The sequence below is a fragment of the Engystomops pustulosus genome, chromosome 5 (assembly GCF_040894005.1).
Source record: "Engystomops pustulosus chromosome 5, aEngPut4.maternal, whole genome shotgun sequence".
In the NCBI taxonomy this organism is placed as follows: Eukaryota; Metazoa; Chordata; class Amphibia; order Anura; family Leptodactylidae; genus Engystomops; species Engystomops pustulosus.
Genome location: NC_092415.1, coordinates 140,947,837 through 140,965,766, shown reverse-complemented (window position 1 = coordinate 140,965,766; position 17,930 = coordinate 140,947,837). Strand labels below are relative to the sequence as shown.

Sequence of the window (17,930 nt, the reverse complement as noted above, 5' to 3'; positions counted from 1 at the left end):
GTGTAGATTTCCTCTGTTAGAATCCCTTTTAAGGGATCTTGCAGGGCAAATAGTTTGATGGCCAGTATATACATCAGGTTGGTGGATTTGACACCTGAGCCCCCCATTGCTTAGAATATGGACATAGCTATGTTATCTGTTATCTGTGTACTCGCAAATCTGGTTACTGCAGATAAACTCCCATTTAGTTGACTAGGTCTGAGCTAGAATTGCTCTGCCTAACTGCTACACTGATAATAGAGTTGTCTACTTCTTGTTCCATTCTCTGTGTATTAACTGCTTTAAGCAGCTTATTGGCGAGGGTAATAGATCAGACCCCGACCAATCAGATATGAATTAGCTATTAAAACAATATATTCTAAATATCCTTAGTAGTAGTAGTAGTAGTAGTAGTAGTAGTAGTAGTAGTAGTAGTACTAAATTCATTGTTTCTGTAGAAAGAACAAAATCACAAAAAACAGATAAGAAACACTGTGATATCAACAACATATAATAACTATGGTAATAACATAGCACAGAAATACATATTTGATATTGATATCTCTACATTATATACAGTAAATCACGTTTATATCACAGGAAACCCTGAAATTATATGTGGTAACTTCCATAGTAAGGCTACATAACAGTAAGGTTATATCACAAGGATAATCAGAACTTTAACACAACACAAACACAATAAACATAGCTGTATCAGACAAGAAGGAATATTAAATCAGGTTTGTAGAAGTGTAACCATCGCAAAAATACCAACACACTGGCCCACATTTACTTCTTGTAAGGCCAACTGCACTATGTGCAGTAGGCAACACATTCATGAAAACCAGATCTGATGATCTCGTGATCTTCATGAATGTGGCATGCATTGCACTCACCTGAAGTGCAGACACTGTGTGCACCAGATTTTTCAGTTCTAGGGGTGGGCTCGCTCTGGCCGTCACATTTATGGCAAGTCCATCAGAAATGTGGCGGCACGCTGGCTAAGGTTAAAAAAGAATTTCTGCAGCACTCAAGCTTCCTAAGAGAACAGTGGCCTCCATAATTCTTAAATGGAATAAGTTTGGGGAGACCAAAACTCTTTCTTGACCTGGCTGTTCAGCCAAACTAAGCAATCATGAGAGAAAAACCACAAGATCACTATGACTAAGTTCCAGAGTGTCAAAAAGGGGTGCAGAGTGAGCATTAATGAGCAAAATAGGAACTTTCTTGATCTTACCGATTGGCTGCAATAAAACAAAGAGTGAAAAATATAAAGGGGTCTGAATACTTTCCGTACCCACTGTGTTTATCTTCACTTCAGAGTATATCCCTTTAATCTAAGCACATTCATATTTTTTAAGTCCTAATTTGATCCAATGGGGCAAATTTACTTAACCCCTAGGCGCACCAGGACGTTATAGTACGTCCCGGTGGCTAGATACTTAGCGCACCAGGACGCACTATAACGTCCTGCTTCTGGCACCGGCTCACGAACGGAGCCGGTACCAGAAGCAGCGGCTGTCAGCTGTCTAGTACAGCTGACAGCCTGCGCTAACACCCGCGATCGGAGCCGACTCCGATCGCGGGTGTTAACCCCTTACACGCCGCGGTCAAGCATGACCGCGGCGTGTAAGGGTCTTCCCCCTATGGATCGGATCCCCCGTGCCGCTTACCGGGGGATCCGATCCTCTCCTGGGCAGCTCCGAGGACTGGCATGTGCCCCGGAGCTGCCCGGTTTCCATGGCAGCCAGAACCCTTCCGGGTCTGGCTGTAAACTGTCTGAGCATGCGCAAGCTTGCTCAGACAGTTTACACTGCTCTACAATAAAATAGTATTGTAGAGCAGTGTATTGAACTTAAACCAGTGATCAGAGTATCACTGGTTTAAGTTCAAGTATGTAGAAGTAAAATTATGCAAAAACACTTAACACTACACATTATAATAAATAAAAAATAAATACATAAAAATATAAGCCCCTAAAATGTCACTTTCCCATAAAAACACTTAATAAAGTATAAAAAACATAAAAACACAAAAAACCCCCGCATGTTTGGTATTGCCGCGTCCGTAACAATCTGCATAATAAAACAGAATCATTACTGGACCCGCACGGTAAACGCCGGAGGAAAAAAACGCAAAAAACGTTCCGAAAAAAAGATAATTTTTAATACCCTATAAAAAATGCTCTAAAAAGTGATTTAAAAAATTTTATGCACTCTAAAATAAGCCCACTAAAAAGAACAACTGTTCTCGCAAAAAATAAGCCCCTAACAAGATTTATCTGCCAAAAAATAAAAAAGTTATGCATATGAAAAGATGGTGATGCTAAAATGAATACGATTTTCTCCAAATTAGTTTTTATTCAGTACAATTGAATAAAATACACAAAACCCCCACATATTTGGTATCCCTGCGTCCGTAACAATCTGCATAATAAAACAAAATCGTTATTAGACCCGCAGAGTGAACCCCGTAAAAAACAACCTCAAAAAACTCTCTCTGAAAAAAAGATGATTTTTTATTAATGCCCTTTAAAAATGCTCTAAAAAGTGATTTAAAAAAGTTACGCAATCTAAAATAAGACCACTAAAAAGAACAATCCTTCTCGCAAAAAATAAGCCCTTAAACAGATTTGTGAGGTGAAAAATAAAAAAGTTATGCATATGAAAGACGGTGATGCTAAAATTAACAACAATTTTGCCAAATTACTTTTTATTCAGTAAAAATGGAAAAAAATAAAAAATATATATAAATGAAGTATTTTTGTAATCGTGGCGACCCATAGAATAAAAATAATATACTATTTTTATGGTATGGTTAACGGCCAAAAAAAAAACACATAAAAATGTTCCTAAAAATTGACGATTTTCATTTCCTCGACCAACAAAGCTTTAATTAAATCTCACCAATTAGCTATAGATGCCCCAAAATTATGTACCAGAAAAGTGCATCTCATGTGGCAAAAGAAATAAGCCCCTATAGGTCCTCAATAAAAAAAGAAAAAAATTATAGCCTGTACAATGTGACATAGCAAATTGGATCTGGATGACGCCTCCTTCCCTCCTATGCCCAGCCGTGCACCCATACAGCAGGTTACCACCACATATAGGGTATCGGTGTACTCGGGAGAAATTGGGTATCAAACTTTGTGGAGCCTTTTTTCATTTAATCCATTGTATATGTTTAATTTTCCACCCAAAATGAGTGTATTGTGAAAAAATATTACAATTTTCAGACTGCACCTCCGTTTTGTTTTAACCCCTATAAAACACCTAAAGGGTTAACAAACTTCTTAAAAGTGGTTTTTCATACGTTGAGGGGTGTAGTTTCCACAATGGGGTAATTTATGAGTCTAGCTATTATTTAGGCCTCTCAGTGTCAATTAGAAGTTGAGCAGGTCCATCTAAATACGGGTTTTGGTGATTTTACAAAAAATGTGAAAAATGATACCTAAATTCTGAGCCTCAGAACATTCTAGTAAAATATGTGGAATCTTAAAAAAACCATGCCAACATAAAGCAGACATTTGGGAAATGTAAGTTATGAATTTATTTGGGTGCTATGACTATCTGCATCAAAAGTAGAGAATTTAGAACGTTGAAAATATAGAATTTTTCCAATTTTTTGCCAAATTTTGTTTTTTTTCATAACTAAACGCAAAAGATTTCATCCAAATTTTTAAACTTATTTGAAGTACAATGTGTCACGAGAAAACAATCTCAAAATCCCCTGGATATCTCATAGCATTCCCACGCTATAACCACTTATAGTGACACAGGGCAGATTTGAAAAATGGGTCCGCGTCCTTTAGGCCAAAAGATGCTGTGTCCCGTAGGGGTTAACTGGTCCTGTCGCGATACCCAATTCAGACATTCCGTCGAAGATGAAGTCCGGCACGATTCACAAAGATCGTGCGCCTGAGTTCCTGCATCCGTCACTTCCCCACCAAGGTCCGCTGGAAATCACCTTCTTCATCTCGATGCGTGTCTTGTAACACAATTCTAAATGTTAAATCTGTCGGGGTTGTCCGACGGCCCGCACACTGATTTGAGTCGCGTGCAAGCCGGCGCTGATGCGCCAAAATCTGATTGAGTACGCCAAAATCCCCTGTTAAATGCAGCGCAAAACAGAGATCGGCAGGAAACCCGCCGAAAATGCGCTCCGCGGACCCTTAGTAAATGATGTGTCAACTACATTTGTAAAGCATCATCAAATGCAGGAAATAGCTATCATCTATTCTGTAATAAGAATTTAAGCTAACAGTATTAAAGAGACAAAAATGGCACTTGTCAAATCCAATGCATAAACAAGTGAAAAATGCATGAAAAAAATCATAGGATTCATGGAAACTATTGTTCACAATATTCCACACAGCCCTGTAAATGAGTACTATATATCGCTGCAGATATAGGAAAGACTAGGAATCCTTATTCACAGTGAAGGCTGTGAGATTTATGGAATCTATTGTTAATAGTTTGCCAGTTGTAATTAATGGGAAATTGTGGGTGGGAGAGCTCAAAAAGGCTACTTAGAAATCCCTGGTGAATCACTCAGGTGAATAAAGAAAAAAGTACAACTAGTGATTTATTTGTTTAAATTAAGGTATATATTTATTTACAAAGGACACGTAAATGAAATTCTTTACTGTCAAGATGTGGAGTTCCACGGCATGGATGGCCAATCTACGGGTAAAGGAGATATAAAAAAGGGGAGTCAGAGGGTAAGCCTGGGGTGTCCTCGGGTATGTGAGTAGCTTAATAAGTAATAAAGCATAACAGGGCTCATCTCAGGAATAGAATACTGCTCGGAGTTCCCTATGCACGGAAATAAGCAGAGTAGTGAAGAGAGTCCAGTAGGGTTTAGGGTGTGTAAGACTCAGAGGCCAGTGGGTTCCTTGGCTTCTACCGAGAGGTTATATACCTCACCAGCCACCCACTGCCTGGCTACCACGCACTTGCCCCCACCAGGGACAAGGCTGTATCCTCTGCATGAACCCAACAATCCCCTGATGAGCCCATAGGGCGAAACAAGTCTTGTCGGGACATGGGATTCAGATCTCAGCCATGACATGTTTTACATTACCCACAGGGGGTCAGAATTAACACTATACTGACTCTCCCCTGACGCGTTATCTGACGTTACCTGCTAGAATAGGCCAATAACAGGGCCAGTAATTGCAGGGTCAGGTTCCAGTCGGGACTGGGGTCATTAAGGATCCCAGTTCCGAGGCTAGGCTTTCAGGGAGTGATAGACCGTTAGTCCGCAATAGGGTTTTGTATAGGGTAACACTGCACGACCTCTGAGTCTTACACACCCTAAACCCTACTGGACTCTCTTCACTACTCTGCTTATTTCCGTGCATTTCTATGTGTACTCCTTACGGGTTCTTCCCGTACTCTTTTGACGTCCCTAAACTACATATTGGAGCATCAGCACTTGTGACGCCATCTTCTCAGGATCTACACTAATGCCTCCTTTAGGGAGCTCCGAGCAGTATTCTATTCCTGAGGTGAGCCCTGTTATGCTTTATTACTTATTAAGCTACTCACATACCCGAGGACACCGCAGGCTTACCCTCTGACTCCCCTTTTTTATATCTCCTTTACCCGTAGATTGGCCATCCATGCCGTGGACTCCCACATCTTGACAGTAAAGAATTTCATTTACGTGTCCTTTGTAAATAAATATATACCTTAATTTAAACAAATAAATCACTAGTTGTACAGTTGTAATTAACCCTCACGGTGAACATGGATTCCTAGGTGAATCCAATACACACTACTGTCTTGATGCTGGATTATTTCTAGCTGCATACTAAAGGTCACAAAAGTTTGATTATGTAGAAATGTTTGAGTATCATTAACTTTTACTCATCTGCATGAACTGCTGCAGGTCTCCCACAGCATGCAGGTCACCTTCTGCAGTCAGGTTTATTTGCAGCTTGTGAAACTTATTAATTGGGGCACATTTACTTTTAGGTTCAAACTGCTTTCATAGGTATTTAAGAAGTGTCCACATTTGTGCCCCACACAACAGTTTTGTGTTGCGGCTGCACTATGCTTCATGCTACACACATTTCTGCACTGAAGGGGGCCTTCCGGTGCTCAGTCGGACCGTGTGCCAGATTTAACATGCAAAGTCCAACAGAAGTGTGTTGCACGCCCCATGTTAAAGGGGTACCAAAAAAAGAGTGCAGGGGGCGCCAGATTCATGCAGAACGTGCGCCAGAAATTCTGAATTTGGCTGGCGCACCCTGCACTATACACATTGTGCAGACTGCACTGTTTTTGGTAAATGTGCCCTATTGTGTTGCTCCTGTAGCTCAAAGTCCAGGAAAATAAGTTTTGGCAAATCTTTGCTAATTGCAGTGTTCATAATAGAAGCTATTATAAGGTTGTAGTGATCAGTGGTCACTATTGTCGTGGCCCAAAAGCTGCTGAACAACACATTCCGCCTATGTATCGAAATTTACCATGTCATAAAAAACTTTTCCTCGGTGAAAAGTGTCCTTAATTTACCATAAACCTAAAAGGATTTCTATCACTTACAAAACTTCTTTTTAAACCACACATAACTTTATCTAGCTGCAGGAGTGCCGAGGAAGGATATTAGTTTCTTTAGCCATAAAACCCAGGGATTTTGCTAAAAAACTGTTTTAGGTTCATGCTAATTATCATCAGAGAAGTAGAGTAACTAGGAGAGGCAGGGCCCATAACAGACTTCTGCATGGGGCCCCCTTCCTAATTAAAAATTATACATATTTGTATACTCACGCATACAAGTCACAAGTGACTCATTTATACACTTATGTGCACAAATATAGAGCAGATAGACACACATACAGTGCTATAAAAGTTTGCTGTACAAACATAAAGCATGTATACACACATACAGTATATACAGACATCATACACTCTATACACATGCATATACGTTATATGCATATTATGTTGTACAATGTGCAGCATAATATGTATATATTGGTGCACATCCTCTAATCTTTAGCGTATCAAGTTGGATGACAGGGCCCCCTGATACTGTAGGCCCCCTAATGACTTCTGTGGCTCCTTCCACTGTAGTTATGCCCCTACATCAGAGGTTCCTGCCACGTCACACAGAGATGCTGGGTCTCTCCTAATTTTGCACACCTCCAACCTACAGTATGCATTAGATAACATGAGTGACACACAAGAGCAGGAAAAGCAGCTTAAAAAAAAAAAGTCCACTGTCCAGCTGCTTACACAATAGGGGCTGGAGGCATACATAATTAGGAGCAGAGGAGAGCACCCCAGCAGCTCCACGTGATGTGCCAGGAGCCTGTGATAGTTATTACTATAATTCTAAAAGCAGGTTTTTAGTGAAATCCCTGGATTTTATGGCTAAAGGAGCTAATATCCTTAATCAGCATGCCTAAAGCTAGCAAGAGGTATGGGTGGCTTAAAAAGCGGTGGAAAAAAGTGGTGGATTTCTTTTCAAATAAGCAAGGTAGCCAGCCCTGCATGAATTGGGGTGCTGAAATATTGAAATGATGAAAAATTTGCATGGGGGTTTCCAGGCTAAACTTTTACCCTGGGGACCAGTGAGTTTTTAGTTAGAAGCATTAATGGAGACATCAATTTTCCAGCAGTGCTGAAAAACCTCACCTCGGGTTATACACCAATCAATTAAAAAAAGAAAACTTACATACTCACCCTCCGGTGTCAACGATGCTCACCTCGGCTCCGGATCCTTGTTGCGGCTCCAGATGCTGGTCGCAGCACGTGGCAGGTTCTCTTCTTTCTTCTCTGTGCTGTACTTAGCCACCAGAGTCGCGTCCATGCGATCTGCTGGTGCACACTATGATGTGGCTATATTGTGTCAGCACTGATGACGTCATAGAGTGTGATGGCCGGCAGATCACGTGGACGTGTCTCTGTGGGCTGTTTCATAGAGAAGAAAGAAGAGGAACAGTGGGGACCGGAACATCTGGGAGCTGCGCCGGACATCAAGACTGGTGATTATCAAAGTTTTTTTTAATGTGCTCGGCTGTATACTATATGGGGCGGGCTTGCTGTATACTCCATGGGGCGGGCTGGCTGTATACTCCATGGAGTGGGCTGGCTGTATGCTCCATAAGGCGAGCTGGCTGTATACTCCATGGGGCGGGCTGGCTGAATACTCCAGGGGGTGGGCTGGCTGTATACTCCTGGGGGCTGCCTGGCAGTAAACTCCTGGGGGATGGCTGGCTGTATACTCCTGGGGGATGGCTGGCTGTGTACTCCTGGGGGCTGGCTGGCTGTATAAACCTGGGGGTGGGCAGGCTGTATAATCCTGGGGGCTGGCTGTATACTACAGGGGCTGGCTAGTTATATACTGGGGGGTGGGCTGTGACCAATGCATTTCCCCCCCATGGCTTATACTCGAGTCAATAGGTTTTCTCAGTTTTTGGTGGTAAAATTAGGGATCTCGGCTTATACTTGGGTTGGCTTATACTAAAGTATATATGGTAATTCATATTTTTGGTGAAAAAAAACAATCTGCTAGATTGCAATATAACAAACTTATTATGTTCCCTATAGGGTGTGAATATGTAGTTATATACACTCACCGGCCACTTTATTAGGTACACCATGCTAGTAATGGGTTGGACCCCCTTTTGCCTTCAGAACTGCCTCAATTCTTCGTGGCACAGATTCAACAAGGTGCTGGAAGCATTTCTCAGAGATTTTGGTCCATATTGACATGATGGCATCACACAGTTGCCGCAGATTTGTCGGCTGCACATCCATGATGCGAATCTCCCGTTCCACCACATCCCAAAGATGCTCAATTGGATTGAGATCTGTTGACTGTGGAGGCCATTTGAGTACAGTGAACTCATTGTCATGTTCAAGAAACCAGTCTGAGATGATTCCATGACATGGCGCATTATCCTGCTGAAAGTAGCCATCAGATGTTGGGTACATTGTGGTCATAAAGGGATGGACATGGTCAGCAACAATACTCAGGTAGGCTGTGGCGTTGCAACGATGCTCAATTGGTACCAAGGGGCCCAAAGAGTGCCAAGAAAATATTCCCCACACCATGACACCACCACCACCAGCCTGAACCGTTGATACAAGGCAGGATGGATCCATGCTTTCATGTTGTTGACGCCAAATTCTGAACCTACCATCCGAATGTCGCAGCAGAAATCGAGACTCATCAGACCAGGCAACGTTTTTCCAATCTTCTACTGTCCAATTCGATGAGCTTGTGCAAATTGTAGCCTCAGTTTCCTGTTCTTAGCTGAAAGGAGTGGCACCCGGTGTGGTCTTCTGCTGCTGTAGCCCATCTGCCTCAAAGTTCGATGTACTGTGCGTTCAGAGATGCTCTTCTGCCTACCTTGGTTGTAACAGGTGGCGATTTGAGTCACTGTTGCCTTTCTATCAGCTCGAACCAGTCTGCCCATTTTCCTCTGACCTCTGGCATCAACAAGGCATTTCTGTCCACAGAACTGCCGCTCACTGGATGTTTTTTCTTTTTTGGACCATTCTCTGTAAACCCTAGAGATGGTTGTGCGTGAAAATCCCAGTAGATCAGCAGTTTCTGAAATACTCAGACCAGCTCTTCTGGCACCAACAACCATGCCACGTTCAAAGGCACTCAAATCACCTTTCTTCCCCATACTGATGCTCGGTTTGAACTGCAGGAGATTGTCTTGATCATGTCTACATGCCTAAATGCACTGAGTTGCCGCCATGTGATTGGCTGATTAGAAATTAAGTGTTAACGAGCAGTCGGACAGGTGTACCTAATAAAGTGGCCGGTGAGTGTATACTGTTTATGTAGAACAAACCATTTTGATTTTGTGATTTTGGTCTGACATTTCAATGGTCATTTACTTTCTACAAACTTTTAATAGATCTGTAGTGAGCAGAGAAAACTTTGTAATACACTACTCACAAAAACTTAGGGATGCTTGGTTTTCAGGTAAGATTTATTGAGAACATAAAAATGATATTATACCATGAAAGTAGGGAATTTGAGTGGACGCATGCAGTAAAGATCTCCTCTTCTCAAATTTTTTTTTAAACAAATGCCAACAACTTTGGTGTATACCCTACAAAACAATGTCAATGTCTCAATAACCTTCATGTGGCCTTCAGCAACAATTTAGGTTTGACAGTGACATCTTAATGCTGTTTGCAAGTTGTCCAATTGTCTGCTGAGGCATTCAACACTCAAGGTTATTGAGGGCTGAGAGTTAAGAGCCTACACACAATGACTTGGCTAATCCCATTGGATTTTACTGGGACACAGGTCTGGAGAAAATGCAGGCCACTCCATTTGAGGTACCCGAGTGTCCAGAAGCCATTCCCTGATGATGTGCTCTCAATAAGCTTGTGTATTGTTATCCATGAAAATGAATTTAAGCCTGTGTTGTTCATACAGAGGCACAATGACTGGATTAATGATGCTATTTAAGTAGTAAGGGCTTGTCACTTTACCATAGGGTAGTTCTGTAGTGACTATACACACTTGCCCACACTATAACATCACCACCACCAAAGGCTTGCCTGGTGACAGCACTTCTTGATGTCTTAAACCTCATTGGTAGTATTAATTTCTGCTCAGCAGGAATCAACATCTGCAAACAGCACATCGGCCCACTGGTCCCTCATCCTGGAGAGATGCTCTCCGACCCATGAAGGAACATGATGGGGCACATTTACTTACCTGGTCCAATGAATTCCCTGAAAGTGCATTTTCCACGTATAATGCACTGTGCCGCGATTCACTAAGATCGTGCGCTTGATATCCTGCATGTGTTGCTTCCCGGCTCAGGTCCGCTGGAGTTCACCATCTTCTTCCCTGTGTATGTAAGTGTATGTCTTGCGACAATCCCGCGCTCAGTTCGAATCAGTTCCCCCAATTTTTGACGCATGAAAGCCAGCTGCACCAAAATGTGCACGAGTACGACACAGTCCCCTGCTAAATACCTGTCACAGCTGTGCAATCCCTGAAAACAGCAAACAGTCCGACAAATGTGTGATTTGAGACCCTTAGTAAATAAGCCCCAATGTCTGCTCCCTGTGGCATGTTCATGTACCCTTATTGGGTGCCCCTCGTCCCCCTTAAATGTGCCTGGAGCTGTTTGCCATTTATCAACCAGTTCCACAAGGCAATGTTCAAAATGAAGTGGCCATTTATGTGGGATGTGGCCAAAAAAAGTCCACTTCTAAGCCTTTGTGTGACTCTTCCAGTCTCTTTGTCTCTCTGTTACAACCTGCTGATGTCAGTCCATGACACTTTAAATTCACTGGCCACTTCATCCACTTCATGAGAACATCCTCCTTGGAGCCATTTCTCAGGTTCCTATAGACAGGTCATAAATTATGAAAAATCTCCTTCAAATGGGTTTTGCAGAATCATGCTTTCTTAAAGGGAACCTGTCACCAGTATACCCCGATTTTAGCCCTCCACACTTCCCCATAGAGCATTGCATGTACACTACTAAACATCTTTTGTTGAAAAAATTGGCTTTACAGAGAAAAAGATAACTTATATTTTACCTTTGAAAGACCTGTGCAGTTTGACTACTCCAGTCGCCAAATGGGCGGGGTTGAAGAGGAGTATATTCCCCCCACCCTCGGGAAACGTCTCCTCAGTGCCTCATTTTCAAATCAATATTACCGCCCCCTGGCTCGACCCTACTGTTCACGTCACCTACTCGCGTCCCGCCTGCTTGCCGCAACTCTCGCTGACCGCGTCTGGCATTCTCGCGCCTGCGCTGTCAGCATCGCTTGTGCCGTGCGCACAGACATGCGCAGATGAAGCAGTGCCGGCCGCAAGGTCCCCGCATTCATCTGCGCATGCGCCCCAGGTAGTGTGGCGCTTAGTAGTGTACATGCAATGCTCTATGGGGAAGTGTGGAGGGCTAAAATCCGGGTATACTGGTGACAGGTTCCCTTTAAGTGCCACACCTGTCTATACCTTCAATAGCACCACTTATAGGTGCTGTGTTGTGATGTAAGCAGACAATTTAAAAGCATATATATATTGTATTGGATCTGACAAAATAATAGATTCTCAGATTTGCCAACATTTGAATAAAAAAGTTCAACTGAAAGAGAAACCCTGGTGCCTTAGGTTTATAGGAGAGAATGAATCGAGAGTGTGACTTTCTTTTTCTTCTCCCTTATTCATACTTCATGTTATATGGCTTTTTCTCTTGCTTCACTGTTCATTTCTGGCATCTGTATCTCTTGCAGGCGACATAGGACAGTTTGTCTCAGTGGAATGTTATGTCTTATCTGTGGCTTCTGTATTTTCTTTAGTGTATCAATGTAGGATACTACTGATATTCTTCTCGCAGCCAACTCTAAACCTTCCAAGCTGAGTGGTTGTTGTGCATGTGCTCTGAGCAGCACCTTGCCAGTATCTCCTCCCATGTATCACTGTGCTAATAAGCCAGTTTTATTCTTACTTTCCTTCAACCCACCCCCATTTATTTCTAGCAGCAGCCAATTTTTCCTGCAGCCTGCTTAGTGCATCTGTGCATGAGAAGAGAAGAGTGGATGTGTGTGTGCATGTGTTAGAGGCATATCCCTGGCTGGCTATGGGATGACTTTTTCTTCACTTGTCAATTCCCTTGCCTGTCAGCGGAGCTACTGGTAGTGGAAAGAGGGATATAAGGGAGGAGAGAGGCAAGGAATAAGGGGAGGGAGAAGAGGAGCTGGAGGGGACAAGGGCTGGCATTCAGAGCATCCTGAAGTAAAGAACACGCAAGGTCCATCAAATGGGAAGAATAGACACATTAGAAGCTGTGCAGATGCCTCTGCCCTGTACGCCCCAGCTTGTTGTCACTGGCTTTTTTTCCAATGATAAAGAGTCTTCAGCTGGTATTACCGATTGTATGTCTGGCTTATCGTTTTAAACAAACAAAAATCTGTAGTGATTTCAATCTAGAGATCAGCCTAATCCCTAACATCAGACTCAGGATCATGGCATTCTGCCACAGCTACTTCCAGTATACACCTGGAGCTCCTATTGATGGCAGACACTTTTTCTAATAATCTGGAATTTCTGTAAAAGGAAACAATAAAGAAAAAAGAAGAAGACACCATTAGAAAATGTTTGATTCTCCCTGTCTTTGTTAAAGGCAAAGTTTGTAGTGTCTGTCTGTGCATGTATTTGTTTGTTCGGAGTAACCATCCTTTATGAGCTTCAACCAAAGTCACAAACCTATAGCCATGGAGTCACCTACTAAGGAAATCGAAGAATTTGAAAGCAATTCGCTCAAGTATCTGCAGCCGGAACAGATTGAGAAAATCTGGCTGCGTCTCAGAGGACTGTAAGTACTAGTCTTTTCTACTGTATATATATTCATTTAGTGCTGCATCTTCCCTCTTTCCTGTCAACTTTATCTCTTATCCCACACATATCACTATCCATTTTGCATGAATTGGCCAACATGTGAAATATTAGTTTTAAATAAGAAAAGACCATGAGGATGTGATAAGCTTTACCAAAGGTCATTGATGTCATTTTCATGATACATTTCTTGTGCAGTGATGATTATATGTATATTACACTTATGCTCAAGTTATGACATATAAACTAAGATGATAGGATAGGGTTAACTGGTGTAGGATATGCCAGCAGATTATATACACACACACATATATATATATATATATATATATATATATATATATATATATATATATATATATATATGGCACTAAGCATTATGTATGTGCATATTAAAGGGTATATGATATTCACTGATCAATATTTAACCCCTTTTTATGTTACATTCTTTTCAGATGTTAGTGTCAGCTGACTAACTGCATACAAAATTATATGCTGTATTCACATTGTTGTTATTGTTTACGTTCTATAGAATCTTTTACCCTCATTGACCTTTGATTGGTCCATTAGGTGTATGTATATATATATGTGTGTGTGTGTTAGTGATAGATATACTATCTGTAAACAATATGTCAGAGCTCCTACATAGTAATTTCTACCTTTTTCTACCTGTTGCTTTGACAGATGCCTGGGGCATTAGCCCTTCTGGTTTATCACTACAGATCCCAGCATGCCCTGCTCTGCACAATGTGCAAGGTTAGGGTTATAGTAATAACTGCTAGCTTTTGTTTCTTGCTGGTATTTGTTGTTATTATTGTTCATGCTGGCTAAAGCGTTCACTTGGAGATCAAAAAATTTCAAGTAGATGGAAAGCATGGAAAAATATAATGTAATACACTCAATAATTATTTATATGAGGAAGGTGATTTACAGTGGAAACCACACTTTTGTGGCTGTGCTAGATATTGTACTTGATCGCACAGGGGTAGTGCTCATGTGATCAATACTAGATTTAATACTAGGATCAAAGTAGTTTATATCTCTTATTTTATGCTTCAGATAAACTCTGAAGGAAGGAGGAAAATGCTTCCACTTCTTCTAAAGGCTTGGGATATCCAGAAGTTGGTACTTCAGCAGATCCCATTGTTTGAAAGATACTACTTTGGTACATTTCAAATGATCAGTGCGGTCTGTTCCCTATCTACCCATGTCTTATACATTATACATTATATATGTAGGGAATCTTACTAGCTCCCTGCTATCTATTTATCTATCTATCTATCTATCTATCTATCTATCATCTATCTATCTATCTATCTATCTATCTATCTATCTATCTATCTATCTCATATATACCTATTATGCATCAAAGGAGATAAAAAAGCAACACAGTGAGAAATGCATTGCCCAAATGAATGTGTGGATGCACTCCTCAAAGCAGACCAAAGAACAGGAAACATTACAATCCAGGGGAAAAATAAGTCTTGAGTTCTTTTACCCATGTGCAACTTTTCAGAATGATCCTATGTGGATTGGAAATATTGCACATGGATTGAAGGGTCCGGGATTTGTTTTTCCATCTACACTATTACATCTATCTATCTATCTATCTATCTATCTATCTATGAACAGGAAAAGGCAGCACTCCGTATATAGTGTCAAATCAAGATGGGTGTCTTTATTCCATAAGCGACGTTTCAGCTCCTTGCGAGCCTTTATCAAGCATCATGCTTGATAAAGGCTCGCAAGGAGCTGAAACGTCGCTTATGGAATAAAGACACCCATCTTGATTTGACACTATATACGGAGTGCTGCCTTTTCCTGTTCATATATTTCAGTCCCCTGGCCTGGGGACCTACGGTTTGCACCCACAGAGGTTGCTGTGCTGCTCCGAATTTTCCCTTACTTTATCTATCTATCTATCTATCTGTCTATCCCATATCTATCTATCTATCTATCTATCTATCTATCTATCTATCTATCTATCTATCTATCTATCACTCATATATTATTACATATAACAATCTAGTATCTATTTTGGTCATAGCTACTACCTATGGCCCTCCCCATTATGGACAGTTGGAAGGTCAGTTTATTGGTCCAGCATATACTGTTACCCAAGTGACTAATATAACTTTCCTGTACACCTATGTTATGTACTCTAATAGTAGAGTGCAGAAGGTATGGAATGAATAGTCCAGGCATCCTTCCCAGCAAGTGCAGGATAATAAGTGTCCATTAAATCTCCTAGTTACTAGAAGTAGTCTATACACTGAATGGCGACACCTGTAGAAGATTGTAGCATCTGGATTTATGAAAGATAAATAAAATGGTTACAATCTGCAATTGTATCCAAACACAGTATAGTTTACTTAGACTATGAAGTAGTGTCCGACTTGTTTGTTAAGGAATGTACTGCAGAGTGGAGCCTTAATTCCAAAACAAGTGCCATCTGCAGACAGAAACTCCAAGGTACGCACTGTTACAAGAGGATGCCAGCTTGTATTAAACTCACGGCTTCATATGGCAGCCCGGTCCAGGCCACACTGGGGTGTACCACCAAATTCATTGTGTGTCAGATGGAGGGGAGTCATGTTATGTGTTATGTGCTGTCAGCTTATGACACACAGCAAGGATGGATCAACCTTTATTCTTTTTAATGCTACAATAATATAACTAGATCTGTCATGGTTTAACCCTTTCACTTCTACACAACACATTTGTGATTTTATTGTTTACTTGAATCGACAAACAAAATTTAATTTGTGCTGATGTATTAGATAAACATTGTTTAATAGTACCCTGTATAGGGCCTGGAGAGTACCAGCATGCTGCAGAGCCATAGGTACTGCATGTGCCACCATATGGGGACTCAATATGGTAGCATAGTGCTTGCAAGTTTCTGGTGGAAATACCTGTGTTATATAGCATAGGATAGTGTTATCTGATATTGTATGATCCAACAAAAATGACCACCATGTTCCTCTATGAAATGATGGTCATCAGTCAGTCATCACTTCCTATTAAGTATCCACAAATTCTAATGTTCTTATTTAAATATCTGGAAGTATTAAACCTTTTTTATTAGGGCGATAGCATTCAGTACAGCATTACACGCCATTCATTCAGAAAGATACAGCATTAAAGCATAACTGTAAAGTTACTGACAAAAAATAGTGTAGCACAACTGAAAAGAGCCTTTGATAACAATGTCAATGATACCCGTATCATGCTGCTGGCTTCTTCCTAACCTGAGACATATCTGATATATGTAACATAAGAATCAGATTCAGCTATTCCTGAAGTGGGTGGGCACTTCCAGGTTGTGACATCAACTCACCCCACTGAAGCCAAACAGGACGGCTTGTTTGTAATTGGCCGATCTGAAGCATATGACAATCTTATGACATTATTGAAGGTCTTTTACATCCAACTAAGTACTTTCAAATGATGCAGGACAGCTTATATGTAATTAGCCCACCTGAAGCATTCGATGAGCCACATGCTTGTGACATCACTACAGGTCCTTCAGCTCCTCTCAACAAGCCTCCTGTCTCTAGTTGTACAATACAGTTTCCCATGGCAACCAGAAAGCATGGCAAATAGAGCCATGCATTTTTGAACATAACATAAAGGGCCCATAAACTATATCTTCCCCATATAGGAAGGGGATTTTGAATGGGGTAGAGCAGTTTGTATTTTGTGACAAATGAACAAAATCAGTGAATTGCCTCCATATTAATAAACCTACAATGCAGATTTTAGGATTGATACCATGAAAATTCTTTTTGTACATTCTACATTTTACCAATACAATGCATAGGGTGAAGTCTGTCTACAAATATTATGTATTTGCTAATCTGCATACATCATTCTCACTCCTAAATACATGAAACCCCAAAAGGGGTTTTTCTAATGTAGGTCATTTATATTTTATCTGTTGTAATAACTATATGGTACAGAATATTGCAGCTTTGTCCTGTTCACCTTTGGAAACTGATTGACCCAGTTTCAGAGTGTGGAAGAACAGGCCATCAATATCCTGATCCTGTCAAACCCCTTTAAGCAATCCTTTATAAACCAACTGTTAGAATATGTGACTATTAATTTCTACATTCTTCTGTGGAGGTTGTTAACCAAGCCGGAGATTACAAAGTGACCAAGTCACTCAGCCTGTTAATATCATAATCCCATGGAATGAACCTTCCTTGTCTTGGGGAGAGTAGGAAGAAGATTAGATGTGTAAACACACATGAGAGCTTGATGAAGCTGTACACATAGTCTCTAAGGACCTCAAACTGGAGGATTAAAAAGGAAATAGATTAAAATCCCACAAAACATTAATGACACATTTTTCACATAGCAGGAAAGTAACAGCCAAGCAAATAAAAATCTGGATTAAATATGAAGTTCCCAGATAGTTACATGAGAACAAGAGAATTCTGAGCATTATTTTTTATGACTCCTACCCACAATGCACAATATATTACATGAAATGTGGAGTGTGCAGTTATAATGAATATAGCGCTCCCCCTTTATCATAACATGGGTTGGCCCCAGGAACACAACCACAGATTATGAGAATAGGGATCCTGTGTCCCTCATTTGAATGGATT

The 17,930-nt window shown here is 41.0% G+C and overlaps 1 protein-coding gene and 1 long non-coding RNA gene across 5 annotated transcripts in view; one reads left to right on the top strand and one right to left on the bottom strand.

Moving 5' to 3' along the window:
- PDE1C (phosphodiesterase 1C) overlaps positions 1-17,930 on the top strand; it is a 520,097-nt gene that overhangs the window by 201,086 nt on the left and 301,081 nt on the right. Inside the window, exon 1 of one of the 4 annotated variants that reach the window (XM_072153241.1) lies at positions 12,994-13,294. The exons of the other annotated variants lie outside the window; for them this stretch is intronic. Within the exon in view, the coding sequence (XP_072009342.1) occupies positions 13,161-13,294 (134 nt within the window). The 5' untranslated portion in view covers positions 12,994-13,160. Of the gene's footprint in view, positions 1-12,993; positions 13,295-17,930 lie in introns of those variants that run through there. 4 annotated transcript variants of the gene reach the window in all.
- Positions 12,485-16,800, bottom strand: LOC140133262 (uncharacterized). The gene is made up of 2 exons (XR_011855858.1): positions 16,655-16,800; positions 12,485-13,026 (listed from the first exon to the last, which is right to left on the bottom strand). It is a non-coding gene; the product is annotated as an uncharacterized lncRNA (long non-coding RNA).